General features: G+C 39.0%; 1 protein-coding gene across 5 annotated transcripts in view; it reads left to right on the top strand.

Moving 5' to 3' along the window:
- LOC121281905 (zinc finger MYM-type protein 3-like) overlaps positions 1-17,042 on the top strand; it is a 157,306-nt gene that overhangs the window by 99,300 nt on the left and 40,964 nt on the right. For 4 of the 5 annotated variants that reach the window (XR_005943971.1, XM_041195067.1, XM_041195068.1 and 1 more), the window contains exons 13-20: positions 936-1,101; positions 7,274-7,344; positions 9,561-9,735; positions 10,802-10,917; positions 12,178-12,352; positions 14,165-14,311; positions 15,013-15,116; positions 15,860-16,028. Coding sequence is in view for 4 of the 5 variants with exons in the window: in XM_041195067.1 (XP_041051001.1) it covers positions 936-1,101; positions 7,274-7,344; positions 9,561-9,735; positions 10,802-10,917; positions 12,178-12,352; positions 14,165-14,311; positions 15,013-15,116; positions 15,860-16,028 (1,123 nt within the window). In the remaining variant the exon portion in view is untranslated. The remainder of the gene's footprint in view (positions 1-935; positions 1,102-7,273; positions 7,345-9,560; positions 9,736-10,801; positions 10,918-12,177; positions 12,353-14,164; positions 14,312-15,012; positions 15,117-15,859; positions 16,029-17,042) is intronic. The other variant, XM_041195070.1, reaches the window with a different exon arrangement.

Genomic DNA, 17,042 nt, shown 5'->3' with positions numbered 1-17,042 from the left:
ATCAATGAAGATGCAAATGACTTGGAGGACTGCTGTGGGAACTTATGCTTGACAGAAGAACTCGAAGGACAAACTTGTGATTAGATAATAGTTAACCTCAAAACGTATTATTGTACCATGTGGTGGGCCATGATGTAGTGCCTATTTTTAAAATGTTTTAATAATGTCAAAAGAAAGAAAAATTTGAAAGAAGAACTGCTCATTGTTCTATAGTCAAAATCTGTTGTAATGTTACATGTCCTTATATTAGCTACCTTGGCGGTTTTAAAAAAAAATCTATCTTCCGCTGTTTCTCCACAGGCACATTGTGAACCTGGATTTTGCAGCCAGCCTTAAACAGAGGCACGGATATTTTCTTACAGATGATGTTGTATTTAGGACATTGAATTTCACCATCTTGTCATTCAGACTTGGCTACAAATCTTACCTTTTGTCCCCCCTTCCTCACAGAGTAATGGATCTGTGGAACAGACTCCTGGCAAAAGCAGTTAATGGTGTCGAACTCCATCAAAAAAAAAGCTGGATAAGTATCTGGCTAGGAATGCGATGTAAGATTATAGAGATAGGTACAGACAGAGATCATCAAATGCTCCATGGAACACGATGGTTCCTGTGCTGCTGGGACCAGAAAATGTCATCTGCGGAGAGCAACCGGCCAGGTTTGAGTGACTCTGGATAGATATTGTGGAGGCATGTTCAACCTTCTTGGGAGTAGGGAGAAATTTTGCAGAACTTTCCCTCGGGTCATTAAATAAACGTGCTTGAGCCCATGATAGGGCAGATTGTACACCGTCTGTGGAAGGAACAAGCTTGATGGATTGAATGGCCTTTTTCTCGTTCCATGCTTTGTGTTAACAGCTGTGACCTGCCTTGTGCAACATGTTTGTTTGGGTGCGGAAGGTGACTGCTTCCTAATTGTTCACTGTGTCCTTCAGGTAGCCAGATGCCATGCCTGCAAACGTCAGGGCAAGCTTCTGGAAACGGTACACTGGCGCGGGGAAATTAAACACTTCTGCAACCAGCAGTGCCTCTTGCGCTTCTACAGTCAGCAAAACCAGCCCAATCTAGCGACGCAGAAGGGACCCGAAAGTCTACTCAACAGTAAGTGGGTAGAGAAAGCCGCATGTTGTAGGCAGTGGACGTGATATACTAGTACAGCAAATTGCACCGGTGTGTCAAATGGTGCTTTGCTATAGTTATTGATCTGTTAGCCATTTCATAGCAACCATTGGGGCGTGACCACTTGACTATTCTTAGCTGATGTTTGCGAGTTCTAATCTTCGCTCTATCAGCTGAATCTGTGCATCTCTGTAAACTTGCAGTAATCTTGTCATTGTAGGTAATTCTTCATTAACTTAGCAGAATTTCATGGCAGTTATCTAGGATATTGCAGTCCCATATTCTCACTATTCGATGCTGGATGAAAGCACACCCTACACAGTATAGAATTGTGAGATTAACCGATGTATAGGTTATATGTGTATGTTTATTTTGAGGAAGAGGCATGTGCAAGAATGATTTCAGTCAGTAATACAACTTTCCTTTTCAAATCAATACTTAAACTACTACAACTTTGCTTTAGCTATTAAGATCTGGAGCCTTTCAGATCCTTGCCTTTTATAATTGCATTCTCCCATGCATTTGCTTACCATTACATTTTCTTCTTGCTGTGGAAGGGGTAACACGATGACCACTTGCTTTCAAAAAAAGCTTTAATTCTCCCTGCCAAAATAAAAACTAATGTGTGCTGCTTACACATTGACTTGTATGAAATTGTTTTCTCTGTCAAGTGTTTGTTTAAAGGCTGCCCTTTTTTTGTTACTTGGTTGGGATATCTTGCACTCATTGATTGGAGTGGGTAGAGGTGACTGATCTGATCTATCACCTTGACTGCTGAGGTGATAGGGTGGGCTTTTTCTTGGCTCTGTCCCACAAGGGTATCGCTTAGAATGACAAAAGAATGCTTGAACTGAATTGAAAGTGCAACTGTCGGAGCCGTTCTCATCTTGGAATCCTTTTCATATAAAAATCAGTTTAGTTAGTATGCATCATGTGGATGCTAATTTCCCATGAAATGTGAGTCCTTCCTGACCTCCATGGTGAAAAGATGAACTTGTGTGTATGCAGACCTTTAAGGTCCTTAAGATTTCAACTCATAGCCTAGGCATTACAGAATAATAAACTACATTTCAAAGAAGTAACAACTAATTTGATCATAGCCAGGTTACACAAAGAGCAATGAGGCATTTGACTGGTTATATTTTTTTTGGTGGTGCTGATTTGTGGTTAAATATTGGCCAGCAAAGTTGGAAAATTTGCCTGCTCTTCAAAATATTGCCATGGGATTTGTTACATGAGTAGGCAAAGCAGGCAGATCTCGATTTCATGTTTCATCCAAAACCCAGTACTTCCAATAATGCAGCATTTCTTCATTGGAGGTGTCAACCTTGATTGTGCTTAAATCCTGAAATGGAATTTGAACTTCTGATTTTCCAGCTCAGAATGCTACCACTGAACCAAGGTGATACTTTTCATATATCGTATAGTTTACGTAATCCTTCAGTACACTTTGTAACCTCATGTAAGTTTAAATTTCAATGAGTTACTAACATACAGGCAATTCATGTGTTTATCTTAAATTCCTTTCGGTTTTGGCAGAGGCATCAATCTGTTTATTTTAAACAGATTAATCCTTTTGCTAAAATAGTGCCTTTGCATTGTTACACCTAGTTTAATTTCAAGGTCTTGGGGTTTTAATGTTTCATTTAGAAGTAGAAGTCCTTTAAATAATGTTATTTATGGTTAGAACATTCCATCAAGTGTGTGCACATTTGCTGGTTCAACTCCCTGCGCAGAAGTCATAGCGCTAGCACAAGTAGTGTGCTTTTGAAAAGGCATGCAGCTATTAAGTAAGCAGCTTCTCCTCTATTTGTGGGGAGGGGGAGGCTGCGGTTGGTGGTGGTGAGGGGAGAGCATCCATTAATCCGAGCTCAATGTGATTGCTTAAAACAAAAATTGGGATATTTAATTCAGTTATTTTTATAATAATGATCTTCACAGTTTTGTCCTGTCTTACTTGCTTATTCTTTCTGCTGAAAAGGTGAGGACCCTGGAGTATGGTTCTCAGATAACAGCGTTAATTAATGTGAGCATTGCCAAGGTGTTTTAATTATTGGTGGTAAAATGTAGATCCTTATCTAACTTGCATTGTTAGTATTCACAGATGAGCATTTCATGGAAGCATTGCTAGATTGTGATCTTACATATATGGAATAATGGCATCCTTTAGCCTTGTCTTAAAGCTGGGAACCTATAACTAATACCCCTACTTTTGTCATGGCTCAGATTGTAAAGATTTGGGACTCATGGATGGTAGCAAATTGTACACTTCCTAGAAAAGTACTGAGGACTTTGCCTCTTATTGTTGTCTCTCCAGTTGACTGTTAAGTGATTGGTGAATAAGTGTCTTGTAATGCTGCGTGTATGCACTTCTAGCAATAAAGAAACTGACAAATACTGGAAGTGATTTGGCCTAAGATTAATCATATATAAACCCTTCATCAGAACCGTTCTAACAAAAGGTCTACAGAATGTTAGTATACATTTCTCTTTTCAAATGCTGATGAACATGCTGTATAATATAGCATCTTAGTTTTTATTTTGTGTGCATATCATCCACATGATGTACAAAGGTATGGATGGTTGGAGATGAGCGAGAAAGCTGCCTTTTGTTCCAGTGGTTTGGATGACCACTTTGAACTCTTGGAACAAATGACATTTGGTAGTACAGACCTTGAGTATTGCTGAGAAAAGAGATATGTCGAAGTAAATAAAAAATTAAAATGTAGGTTTGAAATGACATTGAATTAAGACTGATATCAGCCCTGCAGAACAATGCAATATGAATCAAAATCACTGCATTATTAAGACTTTGTGAATGTTAGCCTTATTAACTAGGATTTCAGTGAAGTGTAGCACCGAGCATGTGAGTTTTTATATAATGTCCATTTCAGTTGTGGAAAAATAACCAGTATTATCTTTGATTTTATCCTTCCAGAGTTGGATAGTGCTGAGAGAGAGCATTTTGAGCTATAAAACACTATGATGTACTGATGGTTATAAACATAACAGTCATTATGGGACTATGAGATTTGGAGTAACAAACAAGGGATGTATTGTATAATAGTTAAGCGTATTGGCTTAAGTGCAATTTTCTTCTTACTCTTTTGTCCTAGCATATTGGTATCAGCATAGTAAATAAGTGTACTAACAACTCATATCAAATCCATGATAGATCTTCCAAATCTAGATGCACTGGATTAGGATTGCTTAGTGAAGGTTGTGAAATAAAATACTTGTGTCCTTTTGTTCTTTTAAAGAACCAAGTTATGCAGGCCTGAAATGTTAAAGAAACATACTATGCGTATTGATATTTACTGCTGCTATGTTTAAGATTGTGGCAGCTCAGAGGTGTTACTCAACAAAAGGTTCTGTCCATTGGACTGCTTGCTCCTAGGAAATGCTCTGCAATGAATTTAAGTTTGTAGAGCGCTGCTTTAAAGTTACCTTTCGACAGCAGCCAATAAAATGAGATGCGATATCCATGCTCTTGAGTTGATTTTTTTAAAAATTATTTTAATGGATGTGATTGTCACTGGCAAGGCCAGCATGTGTTGTATATCCCTAAATACTCTTGAAAGTGGCGGTGAACCGCTTCCTTGAATCTCTACAGTCTATCTGATGTGGGTACAGCCACAGTGCTGTTAGAAATGGAGTTCCAGGATTTTGACCCAATGACAGTGAAGGAACGGTGATATAATTCAGGTGTGTGGCTTGTTGTTCTCGTACATTTGCTGTCCTTGGTGCTAAAGGTCATGGGTTTGGAAGATGGTGTTGAAGGAGCCTTGGCGAGTTGCTGCAGTATACCTTGTATTAGGTACACACTGCTGCCACAGTGTGTGTTGTGAAGGAAGTGAATGTTTAAGATGATGGATGGGATGCTAGTTAAGCGGGCTGCTTTGTCCCGGATGCTGTCAGGCTTCGTGAGTGTTGCTGGAGCTGCACTCATCCAGGCAAGTGGAGAGTATTCCATCACACTCCTAACTTGTGCCTTGGTGGACAGGCTTTGGGGAGTCAGGAGGTGAGTTACTCAGTAGGAATTCAAAAGTCTCTGACCTGTTGTAGCCACACTATTTAAATAGCTAGTCCAGTTAAATTTCTGGTCAATGGGCACTGGCAATAAAATGTACATACAGTAAGTTGTGCCAGCATCTATATTTGAAGAGTGTAGTTAATTCTACATCCAGGCCAAGATTTTAATTATAAATAAAATATGTTGTGCTCAAGACTTACATGCAATTAAGTAGCTTAATATGAAGTTGACTGATCAGTGAATGAATGACTGCCATAAATGCCAGTATAATTGGCAATTCCCTACTCTTTGTGACCTGCACACTATTTAAATGCACAAATGCCGTTTTCCTGTAATGGGCAATAAAATACAACCCAATATCACTTCAGTTTAACCTGTAGTTTACATGTAGAGACAGATTAAATCAGTCACATGAGGCACTGGCATCAGGAGCCCCTTCTCCCCCCCCCCCACACACACACACACACACACACACACACACACACACACACACACACACACACACCAAGAACCTAATTTGTGCATATCTGTGAATAATGCCAGCGAGTTGGATCAAGAGTACAATTTATCTGAGTTCTGGTGCTATTAAAATTTTGTAATGCTTCATTTCCATGGTTTAGGATACCACCTGAAACATTTGAGGTATTCCTGCCTTCTAACAGACTCCAACCTATGTACTATTCATGAGTAAATGACGCACTTTAATGGAATACTGTGAAGCAATGCAAGATAATTATAACATTTGTCTTGCACAGTCCATGAGTCTGGAGAAGTGAAAAATGGTGTTGAGCAGACACACATTTTTCTTCATAACCAGGCAAATGGGGAGATATGAAAAGATGCTTCTCCTGCCCTTTATACATTGTGCATCTCCTGATTTAATTAGTGTTTCATTAGTGCTAGTTGACCTGATGTCGCAGGCAAAACTCTTAAGCTGCTCCTATCATTTCTTTGCATGGACAATTACAGTCAGGAGCATTTAGAGTATGCATGCAGCATTCGGAGCCAGGAACCAGGGCAAGTGATTTAAAATCATCCTTTGAGGCATATAAGACTTGCAAGTATTTTGTAAATTGGATAGGGAAGCAATGGCTTTAACTTACCTTGTGACTACTAGCTTAACAACAATTAACTACTTAATAGGGTAACATATTTTAAAAAAGGACAAAGGAGTATGCTCAGATGGTTTTGAGTGGGCTTTCATGAATTTCTAAAATAGTAACCAGGCACACAACTTTTTCACCTCCATTTTTTTTTCAGAATTACAGCTTTTTTTCAGAGTTTGGTCAATTGTCATCAACAAAACAAACCCCCACCATCCCTCTCTTAGACTCCCAGTTTTGGACATCTCCATTGTGATGACTTCTGGCTGTGTACAAGTTTGAAATGGATGTAAGATTTTAGTTAAATGTGTTTTTATTGAATTTTGAGCTTCTAGTCTTATAAAAGTAGCAGAATTGTTTCTTCTGTTGTGCTGATCAGGTGAAGGATGGTTTTTGCTTTCAATCCCTGTAAGGTTGGTATAGGAATCTTTAGTTCCAATTAAAATCTTATTCCTCTCTGCCCCAACCTTCGGTTAGACTGTGGTTTTATTCAGTGAGCTGATGCCTGGCAGATATTTGGTTGCACCGGGTTCATTTTTATTTGTTTCAGGTGGCTATGGGATGTGACATTTTAGTCTTGTTGGTCTGAGCTGTCTTCAAATCCAAATCCCAGACATCAATGTGCGCCCCACGGTCCTTTTTAAATTGTTCGTTCAACTACCAGCATTTCAAAAATATTTAACTGTGCATTTAGTAATGCTGAAAAAATGTAATGAACACATATATGTATTTCTAAAATGAGAAATAATTGGCATGTTTGTGTTTTGTCCCAGAAACTGTGGTTGGTAGTATGCCGTGCAAATGTTGCACGACTCGCGCAAACTAGTGCAAGTACAGAGATGTGCAGTAGTGACCTCAAATTACTTCCACATTATTTATGTGGGTGAGTTTTGGAAAAAAAAGCAACTTGCTGAGGTTTTGTAAACATGCACATCCACAAATGTGCACACTCTCGAACGTGCACAGTCACAAACATCGGCTCAGTTTGTTTCAAACAATCTGTGTCTTTTGTTTGCAGATGAGGCGCAGGAGTCTAAGAATGCGACGTCTCCGACTCCCTCTCCGACTCCCTCTCCCACGCAATTTGAAGTAAGTAAAGTTTTTTGTTTTGAATGATCTTCCACCTACCACAGGAGTGGATTGAAGTGTTTTTTTTTTTTTAAACCATTTTAACTCCACATTCAGTGTGTTTCCTCCCATGCTCCGGGTGCTAGCTGAACAGTAGAGAGATTGAACTCTGAATGTCTGAGGTGAGTGCATCCATATTCCATTCATAACTTTAAAGACAAAAGTTCCTGAATCAGAGAAAAGTTGCCATGGAAATTGGATGCACTTTGTACACTTCAGGCATATCGAACATGTCATCAAAGGTCAGGAAATTGCAATTTTATCATTTTTAAATCACCTAAGTCTTAATCCTTTATTTTTGTTTTTGCTTTGTGTAATTCTGCAGACTGTGAAATTTTGTTTCTGGTTTTGTGTAATGGAAACATAATCATATTGGATACAAACAAATGTAAGAAAGCATTGAACAGGAAAAGGCTATATGGCTTATCAAGCTCACTTCCTCCACAGACTCTTGTACAATCTGTCCTGTGATGGATTCCATGCCACCATTGTAATGAGGGAAAGTTCTGCAAAATATCGTATGGTCTCCAATGATAGTTGAACAAAACTCCACAGTTTCTACCTTGTACTTGTATTACTCGTTCATAAGTAGTCAGCCGCCCTCCAGAATCCCACCACTGCAAGAAACACTCTGTTCCATGGAGCATTTGATTTATCTTTGTGCTTATCCTACCTTCAAACCCATTATTAACCATTTATTTTATATAACTTTTATTTATTAAGGAGTTAATCAGCAAAGCATTGGTAAAAAGCAGTGTGAATGCTGAATATCTGAAATAAAAACAAAAAAAATGCTGGAAACGTACAGCAGGCCATTCAACATCTGAAAGAGAAAAATAGGTAAAGTTTCAGATTTGACTCTTCATCAGAACTGTGTATTTAAGCATATTTTGTTCGTATTTCAGTTTGTAAAGCATTAACTGCTTTTATTGGGAGTCTCTTGCTCATAAGCACTATCCTGGGAAGTGGAAGATGGCATTGAACTGAAAATCTTAGTCTCACACTGTATTAATACTCAGAAATATTATTTTCAATGGAATGGAAGGTAATTCTGTGAGTATATACAAATATTCACAGGTACTTAATCACAGAGTACCTTCCTTTTCCTGCATTTGTTTGCGGTTTGCACTTTGAGTCCTTTTTCAAAACCTATATTCTTTCTGAACATTTTTTGTTGCCCTCTTGTGAAAGTGAAAAACTGGAGGGATAACAGACGGGGGAGGGGGTTTCTGGTCCTCTTCTGTCTACTGTGTTGAATGGGATCATAGTTTACGGGTGTTCTGGAAAGGATTGAAGCTGGATTTTGATGAGTTGAGGCTCTTTCCATCAAGAAGATAAAAATCAAAAAGGGGAAAAGCTCAGTAACAACTTAATATTTCTCACACTGTAGGATGGCTACAGATAAAATAGGTGCATGTTTCAGTTATGAAATTGGGCCAGCTGCTGCAAACCATGATTAACTATAAAATAATCATTGATGTTTAACCCTGAAAGTGGAGCAGTACTTTGGGTGGCTAGGCAGGAAACGAGATACAGCATGTTACTTATTGCAGAGCTTTGAGATTGTGGGTTGATGGTTTCAAAGAACCACCAAATCCTAATTTTGTTAAAGGGTAGGAAAAATTCTAGAGTGGGACTCAGAATGTTGAATATGGTGTTTTCAATCATAGCCATGTGACTTGGTTCATATAGCTTCCAGTGACATTTCACACATTCTTTGAAGAAAGCATTCCATCATCTAATGTTCTTTTCCCACTTTTTTCCCTACTAACTCATCCTGGAGTTCACCACTGACTGTTGTTCATGTGTGAACTTGGACAATTAGTGTTGGGGTGGGGGGTGGGGTAGTGCAGCATAGCTCCTACCTGATTCTGTTGTCCTGTCCGATGACCCTACAGATACTCATAAGCATGAATCACTGGATAGTATTTTAGAACAGAACTATGGCTGTGATTTGTGTGGAGTAAGGGAGGCCTCTTGTTGTGGGCCCACTCCACCCTGACTGAGATTGGCTGTCTCATCACAGACCAAGAATTCAACTTGGAAACTTGGTTGACTATGATGCAGTTTCACGTGCATTAATCCACTTGGGCTAAAATAGTTTGTTCAAGATTCAATTCTTCCAATAATGTGATAACTGTCCTGTATGTTTCTAATTTTAAAATGTTTCTTATTAGGCATCTGTACAGACTCGATCATCAAAACAGCCACCACCTCCACCGCCGCCACCACCTTCACCGCCATCTCCACCTCCTGTGACACTGAAGAATAAGGCTGTACTGTGTAAACCCTTGACTCAGAATAAGGGCATCTCCTGTAAACCTGAAATGAAGTCCAAAGGATGTCAAACAGGTAAATGATTAGGATGAAGAGAAGCACTGTTAATGGGAGCAATGCATAGCCAATTGATGATCCTGCTATGTCTTTCTTGTTATTTGTCAAATTTGTTTAAAAGGCTGTAGAGAAACTGAAGACCTTTGATCAACATTTAAATTGCTCGTCATACTGAGGGTATTTAGATTACACAGTTGTCATTGTCAGCTTCCCCTTCCTCTTTGCTATGTGTTGTTACTAATAGCCAATGAAGACAGATGTGAAAGGACATTATAGAAAGTATCTTGGATATAGGTGGAGTTCAGAAGGTTAATGTTGAGTATGCACTCTGATATAATAGTTATTTAGAAGTGATTAATACCTGGAATCTGTAAACTCTTCCTGGTTGTTGATTTTGGTATGGACTGCATCTTTGCGCTCTCAAAGTCCAAGAAGTCCAATCTTGAGCATATCTGCCACACACCTGGCTTAATCGCCCATCACTGAAACTGACAGGTCCACATCAAGGGTATGTGTAGGTGATGTTGTCAGACGAGTCATCCAGAAAGAGTTCAAATCTTGCCATGGTAACTTTAAAATATGAGTTCAGTTTAAAAATAAATCTTTACCAATTCCAGCTTATTATTTAAAAGTCATCATGACGTTGCTGATTGTCTTAGTAAAAAGCACTGATTCACTCATATCACTTAAAGAAAAATCTGCCATCCTCATTTTGTTAGCTATTTTTGACTCCACTCCGACACGGTGGTTAATGTTTAATGTCCTATGGAATGGCCTACCAATTCATTTGGAAGGGGGCTTCTAGGAGGAGGAGTGCTTGTAGCAATACTTGGTTCAAGGTCTTGCTCTTTCAGACTAAGGTGCTATCTAACTTCCATTGGTTCAAGGCATTTAAGACCTCCTTATTTGGAGGAATGAGAAGTTCTTGGTGGATTCCTTCATTAGAAAATAGTTTGATTTAAGGTTTTTAAAAAGCATTAAAACATTTCCCAGTAATTCTAAGAAGTTAGTGATTTTTCTAAATCTGCAAGTAAATTACTATACTTGAACGCGTTTTGTTAAATGTGTTAATTTTCTGTTTCAGAGGAGGAATGGAAGCCACAACTGATTGTGGTGCCCATCCCTGTGCCAGTCTTCATACCAGTGCCTTTGCATATGTATTGTCAGAACACGCCAGTGCCTTTCTCTATGCCAATCCCAGTAAGTTTCACTGCTTTTGTAACTTATACTTCACTAGAACCTGTAAGTCAAATATCGTAATTTGCAAGGTACATATCATTGAAAGAATATATGCAATTTTAATTTTTATTTTAGAGCTGCATTTTTAAGCTTGTGAGCGTGATATAGAAAGCATGCAAATGGTCAGTCTATCCTATTTCTTATTGGTTCAAATTAGTTCTGATGGCTATGATTTAATTTTGCAAGCTTTTTTAAAACCTGAGAGAAATTACTTTTCAGCTGCTGAATTTGTAAAAGTTTGGGGAGATGGAAGGAGGTGGAAACACTGCAGTCAATTGGGTGCAAGTGTTTATTTCAGTTCTAATTTTCTCCCCTTCATTTGTCTCTTGAAAGCATGACTGTCCTATTGTAACTTTGTTGAGCGTCATTTTTCATTGGACAGACTCAACAGTGAAGTGCTGACAGGATAGGAATAGGGAAGGGGAAAGGGAAGGGAATTCCCACTCCCGATTCCTGCTCCTGAAGCGCATCCGGGAATCTCTACTGGAAAGTATGCACGTGTAGACATTTGGTGAGAACTGTATCAGGCTTGCTTATGACACTTCCTGTGATGGAATTACCTGTTGATGATCAAGTCATCTGTTTTTGTTGTGTACATTTCTATAATTCCTATAATATGACAGCTGTCATATTCCATAACACATTATATTTTGAATTATTAAAAGAAAATGAAAGTCAAGGTTAAATACTGCAGCAAAACTCATTTATAGAGAAATTTTGAGTGCTGAGAGGGCATGTCATATAAGTTTGAGAAGGAGTATGATTAGAGCAGTTGCTTTATATAGGTTTTGATAGAGGGGGTTGATTGACCATAGTTTCTGGAAGGGTTTTCAAGGAGGATTGGGCTACTATCAGGTCTTACAGGATTTTAGATGGAAGGAAAGGGTTGGGGGGCCATAGCATGTGGCTGGATTTTTGGGGCGCACGATCAAGAGACATGCCATTAAGCTGAACTTGGAGAAAAGTAGAACTTGGGGATACAGCATCTAACTATTGGAGAAGCATTGGGAGACATGAGGTATAGCTGTGGTTTGTAGGAAATATAATTTTCAGATGTGAAGGATTATTTGGAATGGATGGATCGATTTTACAGCATTCAAGAGTAAAGAAAGGTAAAAACAAATATTTCCCAGTTACTGGCATGTACAGAAATGTTTGTAAGTGAGACTTGAAATGAAACATTTTACCTTTGTAACAAGCTGTCATGTGATTTGCAAATAGGTTCCTATTCCGATGTTCCTTCCTACCACTTTAGACAGTGCTGATAAGATAGTAGAGACAATAGAGGAACTGAAGGTCAAAATTCCTTCAAACCCGTTTGAAGCTGATATACTCGCCATGGCAGAGATGATAGCAGAGGCTGAGGAAATGGAGAAAGCTTCATCAGATCTCTGCGGCAAGTTTCGTTTTTATTCTGGTCATTTTTCTTTCCGTGTTGTTCTTAAACCTGTTTAGATGAAGATTTGGATCCTTCATTAAACCATATTTGTCAAAATATTGACCTTCATACACTAACAATATTGTAGTTTTCCCCAGTATGGCTTTTGACATAATGTGCACCTACTCTGTATCTGATCATAATTTTTCTCGTGGTTTCAAAAGACTATAATCCAAAGCCTGTCCTGGTTTCTGTAACCTGTTTATCAGATTTCGAAGTGTCCTGCTCCTCACTGAACCTCTGCATTGGTCTGATAGTCTTATTGGTTTAATAAACTTTGATGTGCAGCATGATGAATATTGATCATGGTTCTAATTCAGAAAATAATTGGATAAGCAAAACAGAAAGGAGGCGGCAAATGGTGTCCTGTTTTGTTTTTATTCACTCGTTTGCAGCATTGCATTTGTTGTTGGCTTCTGAAGAACAATAGAACACCATGCTGCCCCTTAGATCACATCATGGGATCTAAAACTTCCAGCTCTGTTCAACATGTCATTGGCAATATAGGGCAGAAAATTAAGCTTGGCGGGCATGCTGCACCCGACCTGACTGAGTGTGAAATTACACGCATTGTGATCGGCCAAATGTGCCGAAGTCAATGCACAGTTGCATGATAGTTCGGTCGGCGGGCAAGCGCCAGAGCCGGCAGCGCACCCTCCGACAGTTAAAAGGCCTGTTAAGGCCATTAAGTAACCAATTGAGTTTAATTTATCATGCCTGTTCAACCTAAAGATTGGCAGGCAGGCGAAAAGGCCAAGCGGCCTTTGCATTTTTTTTAGAAACTTCATTCATGGTTGGGATGAGGTTTGCAAATAAAATAAAAACTTTATTTTTTAATTAAAAACATGCCCCTGCTCATGTGACAGTCACATGAGGGAATATGTGGTGTTAAGTATTTCTGATGTTCAATAATTTGTTCAATATATTCTTCATATCTCTGAGGCAGCTCTGTGCCTCAGGGAGATTATTCAGCACTCTTCTGCGCCAGGCCTGGTGCTGCTGCTACCACCCCCCCACCCCACCACACACACACACACACACACACAGGCAGTGCTTAGCACTGCCGCTCGCATATCATGGCCCGCCCGTGTAAAATCGCGGTGCGCTGCTGATCGCGGACAGCGGTCGGCTTACCAACCGCCCCCACCAATCCCGCATGCCAAGGGCAAGATTCTGCCCATAGTACTTTCAGCAATGCAATAGTGCCTCATTACAGAACTGATGTCAGTCTATATTTCATGCTGCCCTGAAGTGGAGCTTATGTTTTGTTCCAAAAAGCCCAGTGGTGAAGGATAGGACTGGAGCCAATCTTTATACACTTTCATAAGCTCTTGTCTACATAGGTACTCTTTTTCAAAACAATACAGATCCCCAAATCCCCTGTTTCAGCTTGTTCATATTTATAAGAGTGCAAGTGAATCCCCAGTAACAAGCCACTACTTGCATACAATTAAACATAATTAATATACGATTAACAACTTGAACTCAACCCTTCTGACTCCTAGATGAATGTGCTGACAGCTGAGCAAAAATGACACTTAACATCAGTTTTCTTCTTTCAAGTCTACATACATTTACTGGCCAAGGGTTATTAATGTTGAACAGTTATTGCATTCTCCTTTTTTTCTGCCCCCAACATCCCCATACACACACACACACCCCACCCTCCGCCGCTGCGCCCCCCACCCCTCCCCCCCACCAGCCTTTTAAATTATTTGTTATCTTTTTAATATGCAATAAGACAGAGTTATTTCCTCCTTGCCTGAACAGATCTTGCTAGCAATCAGAGTGCTGATGGGCTCTTGGAAGACTGTGACTTATTTGGACCTGCCAGAGATGATGTTTTGGCCATGGCAGTTAAGATGGCTAATGTCTTGGATGAACCGGGGCAGGATTTGGAAGCAGACTTCCCCAAAAGTATGTATAAGTGGCTGCTGGTATATTCATGTTGCTTTGAAGCTATGACATTGTGAATTACAGTGTATTGTAAACTTAACTTTTTTAATTGCTAATCGTATTTTTGCAATGCAAATTTGAAAACATTGCTAATTTGACATTCAAACTTGAGCAGAATTGGAGTCCAGGGAGCATTTCTGCACTTTTCTCCCTTTTTGTGTATTATGAAATAACATTTGACAAGGTCTCACTGACTTGCAAGTCTAAATGCATTTGTGAATCATTGCATTTATTCTCTGTATAGAGAATGAAAGAAGAAAAGTTGACCCAGGATTTGACTACCTGTCTTCTGTATAAAGTAACAGTGTTCAAACCAATAGAAATTGTTCTGTTGACTTTTCTCAATAGCTATGATTCAGGTTGTTATCATAAGGTAGACAAGAAGGAGCAAGGGTAAACAGTGGAAACCACATGAGACTTGGCTATTCTACAAGCATGTGACAGTCAGTTCATTGAAAAATTGTTTTCCATGGAGATGACCTGATTAAATGGCTTTTACTATGTTGCAGTAATTCCTGTGATCTAAGGATTTATATTCTCATCAGAAAGCCAAAATGGCTGATAATTTTCATATTTTCCCAAGACTTTGCTGTAATAACTTGTTTGGGAATTTTAATTTTTTTATACATATGTTTTAAAATTACATTTCTTTTATTTTCCAGCCCCATTGGAGCTTAACTCGGGTGTTGACTTTCTGTTTGACTGTGGGCTTGTGACAACAGATGAAGAACAACAAGAATCTGAAATCCCACGAGCTGTCAGAAGGGTGCGATTTCTTTGAGTTTGTGTATCTATTCAGCAGAGTCGCATGACTATTAGAACAGTCAGTGGGTTCAAATTGTAGCTTCTGGGTCTATTTAAAACTAATATAAAATTGTTGAGGTTTACTAGACAATCTTGCCATCAGTATCACATGGGTTTATAAAAAAAAAGCCCCAGTACCACTAGAGATTGTAGGTAAATGCCAATGTGGCACTCAGAAACAGAAATTAGGAATGTTTGACCTCATCTGTAGTGAGTTAGCTGTTCGGCTGCATTGATAATATGATTAGAAGTATGAGTTGGAGAGAGAGAAAATATGTGAATGTAGCTGCTGCTGACATTTACACGTTGCCCCCTGTTAGAAAGTGGATGTGCATAAACATATTGTGGGGACAGAATTAAATTTGTCTTGGACTTGGTTCATTCAAAAAATTGATCCATGCCACCAGCTACTTGGCTTCACAGCATGAAGAATGACCGCTTAGATGAGGTACATAAAGGGGCAAAAAGTTGTAAAATTGTACCCCAATATGAATGATTGCTTTTGTGTAACAGGTTTTTGAAATTAAAAAAAAAAGTTCCTAATTTAAAAATAAAAGGAAGCTTAGATTCTGTGAATTAAGTGGAGCAAAGAGGAATGGGACAATTCCAAGAGGTTTTCAGGGAAATGTGGCAAAATCTGTTCACTCTACCGTAAAGAAAAACTTAATTTTAGTGTTGACTTTATTTTTGTTTGCTGACTTGCAGGGTCAGAAGCGGCTCATGCTTTCAGAAAGTTGTTCACGTGATTCTCTTGCTAGCCAACAGTGCTGTACTGGATTAAATTACTCGTATGGAGTCAATGCCTGGAAGTCCTGGCTCCAGGCTAAATATGCCAGTGGTGATACCAGTAAAAGTGAAGAGCTCAGGTTTGGACGTAAGTGTAGGCCTTTGTTTTATTTCCTGTTGATTGGCTTGGTGTGCATCTTTTATTCCACTTCTCTAATAGTCTCAGCAAGATAACCACTAGCCAAAACCCTGCACCCAGAACTCTCTGTTCTGTACTGCAGAAAAGTAGTCCTGGAATACTTTGGTTTTTTTTTAAAAAAAAAGCTTCATCTGTTCTGAAGTGAATGTCGGCCACAGTGCAAAACTTTTCCTTATTGTGACACCAGTTGGTATTGAATAGGAAATCTCAGAGTGCCACAGGTCAGCTTTTTTGGTAAATGGAATAATGTCATAGGTACAGTAGGGAATGGTTTCCTGAGGTCGGGATGTTCACTTTTACAGTTGACCTGGGGGTAATTGCTTAGTGCTGAAAATGTGGAGACCAGCATCTATTGTTTTGATGAGATTTTTAAAACATCCCAGTTTTTAAAAAAATATATTTTTTTGCGTTACTTGGTAAAAATCCTCTATTAAACTGAGTTTTACATTTAAAAGAATCAACTAGCAATAACTACTGTGAACAATGTTCAGCTTTGAGGCTGTAATGTCCTATACAGTTGTATAGTTTGACAATCCCTGTCCTGGTTCATAACTTGAGACTGGACACTTGAGGTAACAAGGCTTCCATCGCCTGTGGCACCCTGGTCACTGCTTTGAGGAGAGAAGAAAATTGGGGAGAAAAAGACAGCTGCTAAAACATTTTTGAAGAATAGAAGTTTATTGGTATGTAATCATTTTTCAAAATTTGTTTTCAGATACTTTTGAGTGAAAGCATTTCCACAACATGAATTGTCCAGTGTATTTTGCAGTGGTGATGAATAATACGTGTGTGGTATTTTGTGAAATATCCCACTTGTTCTCCTTCCTGGCACTTGTTTTTTGAGGATTTGTTATCCAAATGTGCATGATTGTGACATTTATTGCCCATCCCTGGTTCCTCTGAGGTGGTGCTGTTGAGCCATAGCATTCTTGTAGTGATGATGCTAGCACTGTGGTATTAAGT

Source organism: Carcharodon carcharias, chromosome 9 (assembly GCF_017639515.1).
Source record: "Carcharodon carcharias isolate sCarCar2 chromosome 9, sCarCar2.pri, whole genome shotgun sequence".
Classification (NCBI taxonomy): domain Eukaryota; kingdom Metazoa; phylum Chordata; class Chondrichthyes; order Lamniformes; family Lamnidae; genus Carcharodon; species Carcharodon carcharias.
This window is presented reverse-complemented; position numbering and strand designations above follow the sequence as displayed.